This window comes from Rattus norvegicus, chromosome 11, assembly GCF_021556685.1.
Source record: "Rattus norvegicus strain SHRSP/BbbUtx chromosome 11, alternate assembly SHRSP_T2T, whole genome shotgun sequence".
In the NCBI taxonomy this organism is placed as follows: Eukaryota; Metazoa; Chordata; class Mammalia; order Rodentia; family Muridae; genus Rattus; species Rattus norvegicus.
Genome location: NC_141544.1, coordinates 42,811,425 through 42,828,537, shown reverse-complemented (window position 1 = coordinate 42,828,537; position 17,113 = coordinate 42,811,425). Strand labels below are relative to the sequence as shown.

The 17,113-nt window shown below is 48.0% G+C and overlaps 1 protein-coding gene across 11 annotated transcripts in view; it reads left to right on the top strand.

The window, feature by feature from the left end:
• Tiam1 (TIAM Rac1 associated GEF 1) overlaps positions 1-17,113 on the top strand; it is a 320,703-nt gene that overhangs the window by 187,222 nt on the left and 116,368 nt on the right. For 10 of the 11 annotated variants that reach the window (XM_087576457.1, XM_087576448.1, XM_087576451.1 and 7 more), the window contains 2 exons: positions 4,934-5,102; positions 14,836-15,806. In XM_087576457.1, the coding sequence (XP_087432583.1) occupies positions 14,847-15,806 (960 nt within the window). In that variant the 5' untranslated portion in view covers positions 4,934-5,102; positions 14,836-14,846. 11 annotated transcript variants of the gene reach the window in all.

Genomic DNA, 17,113 nt, shown 5'->3' with positions numbered 1-17,113 from the left:
CTTTCTTTCTTTTTATTTTCTAAATTGAAAATTCATGTGGTCATCAAACCATGTCCTGAGAGGGTTATTAAACCCGTTTAAGCCAGCTGGGCCTCATTGAAGCCATTCTTAGCATCAGGCTGTGTGGATATTTGGAAACTCTGCTGGCCAGCTGTGGGGCTGGCCCTTGGGACTGGTGGTTTCCAAGTTCCCTCAGATGACACCAGTAGGGAGCTTGGCGGAGGCGACAGCAGCGCGGTGGTGGTGGTGGTGGTGGTGGTGGTGGTGGTGGTGGTGGTAGTGGTGGTGGTGGTGGTGGACCAGTAGGGAGCTTGGCGGAGGCGGCAGCAGCGCGATGGTGGTGGTGGTGGTGGTGGTGGTGGTGGTGGTGGTTTCCCACTGCAGGTGTCAGAGTGTACCTGTAAGATGATAAGCAGGAAGAACTTCAGGAAACAGAATCACAGCCATGGGCATAAGTGCAAACCAGAGAGTAAGGTTTTTATAAATGGAGGCTCCCCCTGAGTAGGGGTAGGACAGATGCCTTCATTTTGAAATACACTTTCTTTACTAATGACTATGGTGCTGCTACCCCAGCAGGACCCGTTTGTTAAGTGTGGCCTGAGATTTCACCGCTCCAGCAGGTGGCCCCCTCCCTGTAACCTGTATTTCCACACAAGGACAATCCTGTGAATCTCTCTCTTGCTTCATTACCTCAGGATGCATTTGGCCATGTTAGGAAACGTCATTGCTCAGAACTAGGCCAACGGGGTGGACAGGGGAACTTTGAGGGATTTTCGTTTGGCCGGTTGGAGTATCTGTTTATACTCGCCTTAAAAAAAAACTGGCTGAGCTAAAAACCGATTCATTCCCGCTCTGTGGAGTAAGAATTGGGACCCAGATGCTGCGCCTTCATCAGTGCTGAGAGATAACTGATTTTGTGCTAAGACCGTTGATCCAGCCCCAGAGCTCTCAGGGGTCGTGCCGTCCACCCGAGAAGCCCACGAACACTCACCATGTGTGTGAATCCTCACTGCAGCCTTGACGTTTACAAACACTGAGCAAACACAACCTCGGTGGACGTGTCCTTGAGCCCCGTTGCATTTGCCTGACTTCCAGCTGCCTAACCCCCAGCCCACCGTCCAGCGCTGTGCGTGGAGATCACTGCCCAGGGAGAGCCCCCTAGGAAACGACAGCTAGCACATTCTCCAGCAGTGTCATATTGCGTGTCTTCCAGAATGATTGTACAGAATTTGAGGTTTGAGGTTCTGTTCTAGTCAGTTGTCAAGAAAAGAAAGACATGTATGAAATGTGTGACCAAGCCCATGAGGAAGGATGCGATGCCTGTCTGTGTAGCAGGGACATGTGACCTACTGATGTGTAGGCTGATGTGTACATTGTGAGTTTATATATGTCACGTTCCTGTCTGAGTTGGCTGTAGCCAGGTTCCTGTGATATTATACTGGCTGTGTTCCAGGAGTTGTGCTTATCACCCCTGCTCCCTCCTTCCACTGCATTTCTTTCTCCAGTAGTAATTAATTGCGTGTATTATTTTATCTTTAATTTCATTTTATTTGTATGTGTGGGAATGTGTGCACAGACAGATGGACACACACATATACACACATACACAAACATGCATACATATACACACATACACACATGCACACACAATATGGACATGCAAACACACACATATACATGTATACACACATGCAGATACATGGACACACATGCACACATATACATAAATATACACATGAACACACACATGCACACATACACACATATATACAGACACACATGCACACACATGTACACACATACATACACAGACACATGCACACATACACATATATGCACACATACAGAGACACACATTCACACATGTACATACATACACATGCACACATATATGGACACATACACAGAGACACACACAAGCACACACGTGTACACACATACACACATACACATATAATGTACACATACACACAACACAGACACATGCACACACGCATACACACATACACACATGTACACAGGTATACACACTCACACCGTCTTGCACTCATGGCACTTGTGTGGCACTCACAGGACAACTTGTGGCAAGCGGCTTTCTCCTTTTACTGTGACCGTCCCTGTAATCGAACTCAGGTTTTCAAGCGTGGTTGCAGGAGCCTTTACCTGCTGAGCCGTCTCGCGTGCACCTCTATTTTATGTCATTTCTGTCGGAATGTCACTCCAAGTCTTTAAGCAACAATTTTAAAATAAATGAAAAACTGATGAATTTTCTTTATTCTTTATCTTTATACCACTGAAAATTTTCTAGTGGCCTAGGTCAGCTGTCCGATCACTCTATCCCACCTATCCATCTGTCCGTCTCCCATCCAACCCAGCCACTGCATTCTGCTTTGGGAGCTAATATGAATAATAAAATTTAAATCTTTTTGGCATTTATTGTGTGTGAAGTAAATGTACAGAAGTTCGACCCTGCCTTACCCTGCTCCCACTTTTAGTTTCTGAGAGGAAGAAAATTTTGTGGTTCTCAGTAACTGACTAGTCACTGATGTTTGGGGGCATCTAAGGGGCAAAGTAAGAATTAACAGGCTTATACAGAATGTGGTGAGAGGCTGGTCGCTGAAGCTAGCTTCCTTGAAGACAGGTGCTAATACTCTTTCCCCCTCCACAGTGATTCTTGGAACTTGCAAAGCCACACAGAGCAAAGCAATAGAAACCCAGCCCCAGAAGCCCAGCAGCAGAGGATCCGGGTGGAGCATTCCAAGCTTTTAGGAAGAGTCAGTAACACAGAACTTCTGAGATGGCATAGGGCTGGGCCAGTTGGTCTCTCAGCCCCTGGTACCTTTCCCCCACCGCCTGTGCAAACCTGGGAAGTAGAGTTCAGTGAATGAGGGGATCTCTTAGCCCCTGTTTCAACAGCCCATCCAAACCACAGTGTGCTCCTTCTGGTCTACAGACATTAAACAGGAGTAGCAAAGATAGTTCACGATTAGCAGAACCGATCTCCAGACAGGTAGGCAGTGGATTATATAACAAAGATGATCTCATTTAATGCCTACAACAACCAATCCATAGGAACTATTATTAGCCCCAGTTTTAGATGGTGGATTAATAGTCCGTCCCTAATCACACTACTAGTGAAGATGCCACTCGCAGAGCCAAGTTGTGACGACTGTACCCTGCAGTCCCAGCTCGAACTCCTACCCTGAGCTTGGTGTGTAGCTGCCTTCTGACCATTAGAACTCTAGGTCTCCAGGCGCCCGGCACACATTCCCAAGGTCACCATGGTGTCTGGTCACTGCAGCCACAATGAGTGCTCTCTCGCACAGTGTGCTCTTAGCGTATCTGTTGATCACAAAGGAGCGAGTGTGGGCTCTGTCCTGGGCTGCCTCACTGTTTCAATTCCACAGACAAGATTATGGGTACATTTTTTTCCTCCCGAAATCAGGGGGAAAGTATCAAACAGACTCAGTCTCGTTTCCCTTTGTGTTGCGTGAATAACGTCCTATAGTCTTATCTTTTTCAACTAGTTCTTTTGTTCGGGTCTAGGGAAGAATATAGATAGAAAACATTTTAATTCTAGTAGCTAGGATAATTTGTTTTTAGGGATAAAACTGCATTCTCAGCCCCCATGGTGCAGGTGGAGGGACAGCCGCCTGCAGGCCGCTCTGCCAGCGAGGATCCAGCCTCTCAAATTATTGGCAGCTGGTACGGTAATGAGTCCATTTCAATATAAATGGGCTGTTGCTTATTAATATCTGCCAGTTCCTAAGCTATTCAGGAGTGCTTTGAAATTTGGGATATTTGCAGAGAGCCGTGGAGTGGGGGGGCACCTAGGAAAGGAGGATGAGCAGGACGACTGTGGGGGCAATCTCGGAGAGAGCACGCACCGTGGGTTAATGACGGGGTTCGGCTAGAACTTCAGTTCCTTCCCCTGCCGGCGTGAGTCACGGGCTTCATGGCTAAACAGCACGTTTTCCAAGATAAAGGAGAAACAAAACTCACAGTTGCGAGCTGTGCGGACGTGTATATTTACTTATGTACTGCCTCTGTGTGGTTCCTCTCCTCTAGTTCTCTCAGTGTTCCCACTCGGAGCTTTTTGCCAGCGAGGCTCCCATCTTGCTGAAACTACCAATGGTGGGTGGGTGGGTGGCTGGCTGGCTGTGACCGGCAGCCCACAGAGGAATGTCCACTGGGGAGGTTAACAGGCAGCCGCTCAAAAATACCTCAGGCCGGGGTTGGGGATTTGGCTCAGTGGTAGAGCGCTTACCTAGGAAGCGCAAGGTCCTGGGTTCGGTCCCCAGCCCCAGGCCTGTCTGCTAGGCTGAGAGCAGTTTCTCAGGGGATCAGCTTCAAGCGTGAAGCCCATTAGCACTGTCCTTTCTTGGAGCTGGCCTCGTCAACTTATTGCTGTTGTTATTATTAATTTTGCTGAATCACCGTTTATACATTTTACCTAAGTTCTTTCTTCTGCATTTTCCTCAGGAGCTTTATCCGAGCGTGATGTTTGCCATGTTAGAGAAACACACACAGGGCAGGAAAGTTCGTGGAATGTAGTTTTCCGACACCCTCCCATCCCCCAACACATAGCATTTTTTTGACTCTCTTTATCAGCGGAGTCTGTGAGAATATGGAGGCTCCCTTGTTTCCTTTCCTTCTGGTAAGACCTTTTGAGTGTGACAGCAAACTATCCCGGCAGAAACCCCCTCATGTCAGCCAGTGCCTGAGTGACGGACCGGTTAAAACGGGAGTTTTCAGGGCTGTCTATGACCACTCATACAATCATTCTGGCTGAACCCGCTGTTTGTATCTAAATGTTGCAACTCTTCACTCAAGCTTCCTGATTCACCTTACGTTGACATTGAGTCAACGAACATGCATGCCCTTTCTTTTCTCTTCGCTGACCACTGCCTTTCTGATGTTCTCTCTCCTTCAGGTTTTTGGCACATTCTCCCAGACTCAGGTGAGACCCCGATGGACACCCCGTGGGGCAGGTGCTGACACACGCCCCAACTCCAGCCACTGACACCATCTCCAGCCTCAGTATCTAAATGCCACAGTGCTCTCGGGGCCAGTTGGGCTGGGCACCACTGTTGCCTTTGAAGGTAGGTTCGTGCATGTAGATTTGAGCCTCTGTGTGTCTGTGTGGCCGAAGAGGATCTCAAAGGTGGCGGGGCGTGTACAGTAGAGTGCAGCCAAGGAAATTTCGATGCCGTATACACATGGTGGGAAAGGAATTCGGAGTCGCTTCCGAAGGCTAGAGTTGCAGGGATCTAACAATTAAGAGGCATTAGTGTTAACCCAAAATGGACCGGGAAACTTGAGCAGGTAGCTGTGAAGTCTCTTCTTTTCCTGTGTGAATTGCCCTCAGGGTCTTTCATCTCCGAGTTTCACTGGCTTTATATTGGATTATGTTTGTTTAAAAAAAAAAAAAAGGCAAAGCTGTTCTCAAACCCAGCCTCAAAACAATGATACATTTCTGCTTTGGGTCATCTTTAAAGAGCAGAGATAAATATGGTCAAAATAATGATCTAAATTGAAGATCGTTGCTTATTTGCTGTAAAACGTGTTTAGTCTCTAGGCTAGGGGTATCCGTGTGTGACTTGGCAAAAACCCTGCTCATGCATTGTATTGACTTAGTACAAACTTCCAAAGCTTCGCTTCAGTTTAATCTTAGCTCCCCCCCCCCCTGCCCCTCCAGCTTCAGGCACAGCATCCAGTAGGGAAAAAACAGGCTTGAAACCAAGACCTCCCACCAGAATCTAATTTTAAATTTGCAATCTGTTGTCTTGTGAGGGTTTTTTTTTTTTTTTTTTTTTGCTTCAAATTTAACTTTGAAATAAATACATCTCATCTTTTTCACTGCGGCCTCGGAGGTCTGCCTCCCAGTCACGAAAGGGTAATCGCTGCATTTATTTTAATAAAATTCTTGATGCCCCGGGGGAGTGGAAAGCGATGTTAATAGTTTTAACTCTCCTCCACCATCACCTAGCTTATGGTCGGAGCTCGCCCTGCCTTCGTCCAGAGAAGTGAAACCTGGCTTGTGCAGTTAACTCTTGACTTCAGAAAGGTGACTGGGATCTGTGTAGTGTAAATTAGAGACCTTGCGATCTATCTAGCTCATGCTTTGAGGCCACCTTAAGGATGAACAGGACTGAAATTTCTGTGAAAAGAAGGCGCGCATGCCCAGGTAAGTGTGCGGTTGCCGGCCTCCGTGGGAAAAGGGAGGGCTCTGTAGAATAACCGGGCGACGTGATGAGGTCCGAGGCGAGGGATCCAGGGATCCAAGCTGGGGAGCATCTCCCTTATCTTAGACATACGCCCGGGCCATCTGTCCCGAGTTTACATTGTCATAGCTGTCTGTGTAGGGTGACATCTTTACTCTTTGAGATTGAAAGAAAAAAATCAATAACTTAAAACTTGTTGATATGTTTCGTTTGTCTTTCCTTAAAAAGAAAAGGAAATGTAGTAGCTGGAGAAATGACTCAGTCCTTAGGAACACCTGGTGCTCTTCCAAAGGACCAGAGTTTTGGTTGCTGGTATCAGATTGTTAGGGGACTTGCAACAGCCTGTAACTCAGGCTCCAGTGTCCTCTGCTTGCTGGGGCACTCTTGGGGACACGTGTGAGCGCATAAACACTCACGAATAAAAATAAACTAAATCTTTTAACAAGATGGATTGTGTAGGGGTGTAGCTCAGTGGTAGAACACTTGCCTGGCCTAGGGTAAGCCCTTGGGTTGAGTCCCACCACCCTCTACAGAAAACTAAGCCACTGTGGCGGAAATTAATGACCAATAAGCACCCCTCCCAGAGTACCTCCTCCCCACATTCCCCTGAGTATAAGTAGGGAATATTTACTTACTAGTGTGGCTTAGCTGTTATCCCTAAATAGAGTTTTCATTTGTGAGGAGTTTTGTTCCAGAGAAGTTTAATATATTTTTTTAAAAGATTATTTATTTGTTTTATGTAAGTACACTGTCATTGTCTTAAACACACCAGAAGAGGGCATCGGGTTCCGTTACAGATGGTTGCGAGCCACCATGTGGTTGCTGGGATTTGAACTCAGGACATCTGGAAGAGCAGTCAGTGCTCTTAACCACCGAGCCATCCCTCCAGCCCGAGTAGTTTAATATTAATGGTTGGATTGTGGTTTACTCCTGTCCAAGGCCAGTCTACCTACTGTCTGGGTTCTGGTCACTCTCCAATTCTCCAATTCTGGGATGCAGTGTTCTACTGTCTGCCAGTGGCATCCCAGAAAGCCCTGGTGTCATTAGTGGACTAGGCATCGAAAGTCATAAAAACATTACCATAATCTCCTGAGTGCTTGAGGGATGCGGTTATTCACAAGGACGTGTCCGCCTGCCTCTCCTCAGTCACCTGATGTTATCACTGACTTGGAGCAGACTGGATTGTTGTTTCTTACAGTACTAAGACTTGGTGTTTTAAAAGTGTAGTGTACATGGTAAGTTTTAGGTCATCCGAGATTTGCCACCCCATCCAATATTAATGATAGCTCGAATTGTTCCAAGCTTACATTCATGACTCAAGGTAGGGGGTTATGTTTTCAGAGGGCCGATGTGTTCTCAAACAACTCGCAGGCTAACAGGACTAAGCAGGCTTGTGTGTGTATGTGTGTGACCCAGACTTTTACACAACACCTTTTTGAAAAATGTGTTCTGGGGGCCTAGAGAGATGGCCTAGGGGTTATGAGCATGTACTCCTCTTACAGAGGACCGTGTTCAATTCCCAGTACCCACATGGTGGCTCACAACCATCTATGAGCCTCTGATTCCAGTACCAGACGATCAGATGTGCTCTTCTGACCTGTAGGAAAAGCACCCATGAACGTAAAATAAATTTAAAAATGTATTCTGCTTTTCTGGACACATGTCATCATTGTCCTTAGTGATAATCCCATACAGCAAGCAGTTCCCTCCCCCCTCCCTCCCCCTTTCTTTCTTGTCTTGAGATGTTGTTTCTCTGTGTGGCCTGACTGTCCTGGAACTTGCTCTGTAGACCAGGCTGATCTCCAACTGAGAGATCTGCCTGCCTCTGCCTCTTGAGCGCTGGGATTAAAGGCGTGCACCACCACTGCCTGCCCTAGCATTTTGTCTTTCACGTGTTCTAATCGTGATTACCTTTACCCGGAGGAACATAGTTACAGTAGCTGCTTTAAAGGTCTTTGCATCGTAATTCCAATGCATGGGCCACCCGGAGTTTGGCATCTGTTGGTGACTTCTTACCACAGGGTCCGGTTCTGTTTTCCTAGATACGTGGAATGCTAGGAGAGCATTTTGAACATTACGCTGTGAGATTCTGGAAATCTCCTGATGGACATGGATCGTGTGGTGGCTGTTTTCCTGCAGGGATTCTGAGTCGATGGCTGACTTGAGGATTTAGAGCTCAAGCTCGTGGTCACCGTTTCAGGCTTCCACGTCAGCCAAATATCCAAAGCCTTTGCTGCAGTACCGTGGGCTTGTGCCACGTTTGTGACCCCGAGGGCCAGTCTCAGACTTGGACTGTTCAGCCGTAAACCTTCTCTGGGTTGTTTTGAGCCAGTCCCAGGCACGTGTGCCCAAGACATGCATGGTTTTGCACACCCAACGAGAAGCTTGTTTTCGTTCTTACACTTCCTGAGGTCCCCACTCATTCTCTGGCTTCCAGGGACCATTCTTAGTTCTTATGCTCAGAAGCATAGTAGGGTCTGCCCACTGGTTCTTAAAAAAGAAAGGGCTCCCTGCTCTCCAGAGTGTCTTCTTCAAGTTTGGATTCTCCCTCAGTCTGGCTGCTTCTGTTTAGTTTGGGTTCAGAGTTTTTAGTTGTGGTTAATGGAGCCTTGCTCCTTATCAAAGGCAGATATTAGCAATTCCTTTTTGCTCACCACAGCAATGCAAGTGCTGTGTCCTTAGGTAATCCCTCCCCTTATTTACATCGCTGCTGGGACATTTGTGTCCACGTTGCCTGGCAACGTTGTCCTCACTGCTGCCTACTAAGTGCCTGTTTGCGTCTTATTTGTTTATTTACTTGTTTATTTATTTAATTTTACTCTTACATGCATTGGTGTTTTGCTTGCACGTATGCCTGTGTGAGGGTGTTGGGTCCCCTGGAGCTGGAGTTACCGATAGTTGTGAAGTGTCATGTGGGTACTGGGACTTGAACCCTGGTCCTCTGGAAGAACAGCCAGTGTTCTTAACCACTGAGCCATCTCTCCAGCCCCTGCCTGTTTGCTTCTTAATTGCTTAGTTTATTGAGGAGATAGTAGAATGTTCTAGGTGCTTTTTTAAGGTAAAAGGGAAAGGGTTGGGAGGATTATAAATGTATTTCTTTGGATCCAAGCCCTACTTTCAATTATTTTTTTAAATCCAGACTATTCCATTTAATTAAGGCTTGATTTGTTTGTATGAAATTTTTAATTTCAAAATCATTACAGAGCCATGGCAAATTTTACAAGGGGGTAAAATCCATTAACTATTTCTCAGCTACATGTCTCATAAGTATGGTTAAGACACCAGTGTTTCTCTCTCTCTCTCTCTCTCTCTGTGTGTGTGTGTGTGTGTGTGTGTGTGTGTGTGTGTGTGTGTTGTGTGTCTGTCTGTCCTTTGGGATATCTGTATCACTCTGTCTTACAGTGATAGTTTGTAGTGTGGCATCTGTATCTTTTTGTCAACTGGCTTTAGTAAGCTAAGGAGTCCCACAAAAGCAACCGTATGGAAGCAACTTCCTTCCAGACCTGCATGCGAAGCGCTGAAGTAAAGGTGTGTGCATTTGCATAGCCTTCGAAAATGTAACTCCTAGCTCTTTCCCCGTGCATCTAATTTGATGGTGCGTAACTCCCATTTAGTATAGTCCTCCCCAGAAAGCTTCCGTCGTCAGTTTAGCGAAGAGTCATGGTGTCCACGAGAATGGAGAAGCCCATAGTCATTCTGCCATCCACCCTTGGGCCCCCAGAGACCCTGGGCCCCAGAGAGCCTGGACTCTCTGAACCTTCGGAGTCCACACGTATCAGCCCATTAATCTGCTGTGCTCTTCCCCTCGCTTTCCCTGAGCTGTCTGGGATCCGGGCACGTGGGCCCTGTAGCCCTGACTATTAGGTTTCTGAGCTGCCAGATAGCTTCAAACCCAGGGGGAAAACAGAAGTGCAGGCAGGGGTCATGGGAATGAGGTGGTGTTGGGGAGCATGGTGGAGGGGTACAGTTCACAGTTCAGAGCAGCCTCGAACCTGGTGGTCCCTATGGCCTGTCTTTTAATTTTTGATTTTATGTGTACGGAGTTTCGCTTGCATCTATGTCTATGCACTGTGTGCATGCAGTGCCTGAGAAGTCCAGAAGAGGGCAGCACTGCCTGCTGGAGTTCCAGGTGATTGTGAGGTACCTGTGGGTTCTTGGAATTGTAAGAACATCTCCAGCCTCCATGTCTGACTTTATTGTATGGTCTGTCACCTTCTAGATTTAGGGTGCTTTGTTTTCAGTATTGTTTCCATTTGTTTGTTTTATTGAGTGCCCACTCCTTTCCAGGCTCTGTTCTGGGCCCCTCCTTCATCAGGAGCCTAGAGCAAGAGGAAACAATATAAGTATGGTGTCCGGCTTTCCTGATAATTCAGTTTTTGTGGGAAAGCATAGAATTAAGATCAAAAGCAAATGAACTATCTTGTGTGCTATCTTATGCGAGCTATTATGATAAACATTAAGGAAGACATCAGGGTGGAGTTCTGCAGGAGAGGTTGGTATTTCAAATACAAAGGCTAGAGAAGGCCTTCTTGCTGGCACCATGGTCCCTTCCGGTGTCAGTGATCTGAGGGAATTAGCAAGCTGGATGCCAGGAAGGGGGGATTCCAGCACAAGTAGGGCTCTCAGATAGACCAAGGAAGCCCAAATACCACTGGAATTTCTTTTCTTTTTTTTTTTTTTTAAAGATTTATTTATTGAATATATAAAAGCACACTGTAGCTGTCTAAAGACACACCAGAAGAGGGCATTGGATCCCATTAGAGATGGTTGTGAGCCACCATGTGGTTGCTGGGATTTGAACTCAGGACCTCTGGAAGAGCAGTTGGTGCTCTTAACCACTGAGCCATCTCTCCAGCTCTATCCACTGGGATTTCAATATTAAAAGCTCGACTCTCTCCAGTCACCTCCCGGTTGTAATAGCTGTCTCGATGTGAGTGAGCGTCCCCCTGAAAATGAAAAAGAAATCAGTGCTGATAAGATGTCCCAGCTGGAGAGCTGCTACAGGTCTCAAGCTCTTAACCAAAACGCCTGTCTTAGTCAGGGCTTCTATTCCTGCACAAAGCATCATGGCCAAGAAGCAAGCTGGGGAGGAAAGGGTTTATTCAGCTTACATTTCCACACCACTGTTCATCACCAAAGGAAGTCAGGACTGGAACTCACGCAGGTCAGGAAGCAGGAGCTGATGCAGAGGCCATGGGGGATGTTACTTACTGGCTTGCTCAGCTTGCTCTCTCATGAAGGCATTTCCATAATCGAGACTCCTTTTTCTGTGATAACTGCAGCTTGTGTCAAGTTGACACACAAAACCAGCCAGCACAGCCTGGGACTGGGAAGTGTCTCAGATTTCAGACATTAAGATATCTGAGATATTTTGGGGATGGGACCCAAATATAAATGCGTAATTCACTTATATTTCATATACATCTCCCACACAGCCTGGGGCTGACTTTACCCGCTGTCTTTAAGGCATCTCCTTGTTGTGAGAAGAAAAGTGTGCAGCCTTCTACACGTGCATTGACGTGGTCGGGGACACTAAACCTCCATCTTTGTTGGGCTGTTTGTATTTAATCTAGATTTCTACATTTTTACGTGTCTTCCCATGCGTTTAAGTCTGTCCTTCCTGCCTGAGGACTTTCACCCTCACTCGGGACTGCATGGTGACTGTTCATCTGAGGTTCTGATCACCTCTGGTTTTTATTGAACTCGATACACAGACACCTATTTACTAACTCTGGCCCGAGTGCAGAGCTTATGATCTTTCGTAGAGAATTGTTTTAAAGGTCACCTTCTGCCCTGAAATAACGGAAGCCGTTCTCACAAAAATAAATAAATAAATAAATAAGTTCCAGGTTTCGTGTGTTTGTAATAAAGATAAAGCACAAGCCGCGGGAGTATGGAACAGTCAGGTGACGGGTGGCTGGCATCTTAGCTGTGGGGGCAGGGCTGTGGGTCAGCGGCTCTGGGGGCGGGTTGTCTCCTCTGCAGGGAGCAGTTTTCATTTTTTCAGCCTTATGTTATTTACAGAGCCCATCCCCACTCCCGGCCTGCACTACAGGGGCCTTCAGGGGAAAGCTTTTAAATTAAGGAATGCTTCTGGAGCCCCTAGAACCCCGTTTTTCTTCACTTTGGTTGTTTTCCACTTGGTGCTGACTGTGCCAAGGCCGTCCCCTGAGACTCTGTCCCGATAGGATTTAGGAGACTTGTCTGTAGGTTCTTACACCACAGATAAAAGTGGCTTCCTCCCTACCTTGGCGCATGAAGGGAATCGCGCTGCTAACCGTGCTATTAATCCGGCAGAGCTGCCAGCGTGATGCATGGACTGGTATAATTCTTGCCTGTTAGGCCATTTCCTTTAGGCGCCCTCTCTCGGGGGCTTTTAAGTTGATTAGTTTTCTCTTGGCTGAGGGAAGCCTACCCAGAGAGCTCACGTTTATGCTTGCGGCCTGTTGATGGATGCATGATGCGGGTGGGACAGAATGACAAGAGCTTCGTTTCTCCTTCCAGCCAGTCTGTGCGTTGTGATCCTTTCCGTCTTTCAATTCCAACCCGCGCGAGTCTCAGACTGAGACGCAACTGTTTTCAGTCTTCTGTTCACTGACAAAACAGCGCAGAAGACATTATACCCAACTTAGCATTTCAGAAACCCAGGCGCTGGGATTGGTGGTTCAGTGTCATTTGCTTAGCAGGCATGAGGTCCCGGGTTCAAGCCCGACCCCCTCCTCCTCCCTGAAAATAAAGACCCGTGTGAGGTGGCGTGTAGCTCCACAGAGAACACGTGTTTGGCATGTGCAAGGTTCTCTGCTGGATTCCTAAAAAGTAAATGAAATGACCACACGAATTCTAGGAAATTGGCCATGGTCTTTTCTTTAGTGTTAGTAAAATCTGTGTTTACTTCTGCTTGAAAACACATAGCAAGGAGTTAAGGTGTATCATGGTCTTCCATGGACCTTCACCCTTTTCATTTTCCTTATGCAGCTTAAGAGACATCAGCCAGGGAAGCGTGAGCTTACTGCTTTGGGACTCCCTGCTAGTGAAAAGGGGGTCATCTTTCCTGGGAGAGCCCTTTGAGAATCATGGGGTGTGCATAGCTGAGTGGGGATATGCTAGTACATAGCTAGTGATAGCTTAACCCCTGGTATCCAGATGATTCACCAGCACACAACCTGGAGTTTTCCCCGTGTGCGAACATCATAGTACAGTAAGATATCTTGTCAGAGCTGAAGCCATGTTCGAGTCAGCAGTGGGACTCTAGTGATTTCTGGACCAATAGGAAGGTGCCTTACATTAGTACATTTCCATCTCTTTTCGCTGTGGTCTTCAACCTCATTTCCTGTTTCCTCAGGCACCTTTTAACTGTCTCTGTGACCGTGTCCCTTCCATGGCAGAAGGTCGGTTTCCTAAGCGTAGAGACTATGACCCTGTCATTTACTGCTCACCTCTGGCTTCTAGGATGCTTGTAGGCCCTCAGCGGCTGTCTCTTGAATGCCCGGATCTGCATGCAGTTGACAGAGCTAGCGCAGGGCTTCCCAGGAAGATCCTATTCTTCTTCTTTGACCTAATCTGTTTTCATGTGTGTTGTCTTGAGTGTACACACTTGGGAGAGAAACGGCCAGACTTCTGGAGCCAGGGTAAAGGCCACATAGAGTCACAGTTGTGAAGCTGTGAAGATCCCCCACTCCCATCCCCTTTCTTGCAGTTACAGGTGACAGAATTGTGCCATTGGGTCAGGGATGGAGACTAGGAATGTGGTCTGGGAGAGGACTGAGTGAACCTGGACCATCCTTCTAGGCTGGATCCCACTCTCTGGTTTTGCAGTGTATGTTTCTGTCTTCGGGCCACTGTGTACCAGATTCATGTTCACAGGTTGGATTCGCTCCCGGATTTAAACCCATTAGTCAGCTGCTGAGCGAGGTTTGCATTTTGTCCTTCCTTTGCCCCTCCTCTCTGCCCTCCCACACATCAGAGGTATCAGAGTGGCTGGGAAATGAACGGTAGCAGTCTATTTTCTTTATGATTTTGAATGTTAGGAAAAATTGATTAGATAGGCATCTCGAAGCTTTCTAGTTGTGATTGACTTGGGGGGTCTGAATAGAATGCAAAACAAACAAACAAAAAAGTCAAAAAAAAAAAAAGCCATCTTCCTCAAACCATGGAACAGATAAAATGACTTAGGTAAAACCAAGAAAACAGAGGCCCTGGCAGGGAACAAGAGAGAAAATGCTCCTTTGTACTCTAGTTTTCAGTAGGAGTTCACTTTACGATGTGTCACTGTGAGGCTTCAGAAGAGAGCCAAGGTGAGCACTGGGGTCACTGCACAGGAGCAGTGCCTGGGTATCTCCTGGCATTTACTCTTTGGGCAAAGACAGCTCTCTCATTATTGAATTTATGTGAGTGTTTCACCTCTCTGGGGCCTATCTCAATAGAAAATGATTTTCTCACCTGTTGCCGGGTATCAGTCTGTGTCCACATATGAGGCCAAAGCACTTAGCAGTGTATTTGTTTACCTAACCCCAGACCCAAAGTGTCTGCTGATCCTGACCCTGAGCCCTTACTCTAAAGGTTTTTGTATCCATTTTAATACAGACTCAATTGTCTCGTTCTTTTTCTACAGACCATAAAACCATGGGAAACGCAGAAAGCCAAAATGTAGACCACGAGTTTTATGGAGAAAAGCATGCCAGCCTGGGGCGGAAGCACACATCACGCTCCCTGCGACTGTCACACAAGACCCGGAGGACGCGGCATGCTTCCTCTGGGAAGGCAATCCACAGGAACTCTGAAGTGAGCACGCGGTCCAGCAGCACCCCTAGCATCCCCCAGTCCCTGGCCGAAAATGGCTTGGAGCCCTTTTCCCAAGAAGGCGCCCTAGACGACTTCGGGGACCCCATCTGGGTGGACCGAGTGGATATGGGCTTGAGACCCGTGTCTTACACGGATTCTTCTGTCACTCCCAGCGTAGACGGCAGCATCGTCCTCACGGCAGCCTCTGTGCAGAGCATGCCAGACTCGGAGGAGAGCCGGCTTTACGGGGATGACGCTGCGTACTTGGCTGAGGGAGGCAGGAGGCAGCGTCCCTATACATCCAACGGGCCCACGTTCATGGAGACAGCGAGCTTTAAGAAGAAACGCTCTAAATCTGCAGACATCTGGCGGGAGGACAGCCTGGAGTTCTCACTCTCAGATCTGAGCCAAGAACATTTAACAAGCAACGAAGAAATCTTGGGCTCCGCGGAAGAGAAGGATTGCGAGGAGGCTCGGGGGATGGAAACAGGGGCGAGCCCCCGGCAGCTCAGCACCTGTCAGCGAGCCAACTCCCTGGGTGACTTGTATGCTCAGAAGAACTCCGGGGTGAAGGCTAACGGAGGACCGAGAAACAGATTTTCGAGCTACTGCCGGAATTTGGTGTCGGATATTCCCGATCTTGCAAAGCATAAGATGCCACCGGCTGCTGTAGAGACTCCGACGTACAGTAATTATAACACGCTTCCCTGTAGGAAGTCGCACTGTCTTTCCGAGGGTGCCACCAACCCACAAATTAGCCTTAGCAAGAGCATGCAAGGCAGAAGAGCGAAAACCACCCAGGTAAAAACCGCAGAGATTCTGTGTGAGTTTCGGAAGTGGCGCGCGGCTCCTAGAGTGCGTGATTTGCTCTTGCCAGTTTGTCCTTTTTAAATCGGGCTGTACCCGGGTCTGCCTGGCAGCAGCTGCAGCCGGCATGGCTTCTGCTGCGCCCCTCTTACGGTTCTGTGGGTAAGGGGTGGGGAATAAGGGGTGTGTGTGTGTGTAGCAGGGCGTGCTAGGAACGGCAATAGAGCTATTAAGTTCATACTGGGAAACTGCCTCTCAACGCAGTCCCTCCCTGGTGGGACTTTGTCTCTTGCTTCATCCTCTCCGGACAAGCAGGCATGGTGGGTTGCAGGCGCCCGGAGCTGGTATCCACATTGCAGCAGGTGGGAAGAAGTCTGCGGGCAGCTCCTCGGAAGAGGCATTTTTGATTCAGGGCGATCTGTGGTCACTCGTCAGCTTCTCCCCGGCGTTGGCAGGCTTGCTGTCTTACCAGGAGCCATTTCAATTTCCTGTTCCTTGCAATGCGGCCAGCCCCGTCTCTGGAGGGAGGTGTAGCAGGAGGAATAATATGGGTGGGTTCCCAGTTTCTAGTTTGCAGCCAAATTGTTTGACCTTGGGCAAACCCTGACTTCCAAGAGGCTCTCCCTGGAAGGATGAAGATCAGAAGGGATGAAGGGGCTTGCTTGGCAGTTTAATGCAGGAGAGAGTGGGTAGGAGCAGACTTGTTAAGAGACTCAAAAGGTGTCTTACTTGGGGAAGGATGGCCCACTAACTTGTCGGCAAGAATACCAGGAGTGATTGTCAGACGGCGCTGCATGCTTCGGTCCTTGCTGATGCTACAGTTCCTGGCGGCAGACTTTGGGGAGCTTGGGTTTCTGACCAGGTTAGGAAGCGGGTAGTGGATTGTGCTTCTGATCGGAGAGTGGGTGGGCTCCTCTGCTCAGAAAGACACTGTGGACATCTGAGGTGACCTGAAGAGGCTCTTTCACTTTGACCTGCCCAGTGGGGGCAGTGCTGCACCTCGGCCAGTTTGAATCAAAGGGGTACAGGCAGTGTTACCTTTAAGGTGGTGGGCGGGGGGTGGGGTGGGGTGGAGGGCCTGCAGTGACACCGAGTTTCACCCTGAAGAACCCTGAAGAGGGGGTTTGCAGACGCCCAAGCCAGTCTCCTGGACCCTTTACTTCTTCCTACCTGGTTGACTCTGGGCAAGTTAGTGCTTATTTTAAAGCCTTGATTTTTTCCACCTGTCTAAGTGGAGGTGTTGGGACTGGGGGCTCGACTCCGTGAGTGGCTCAGTGGCTTGCACTAGCCTCTGTGTTGGA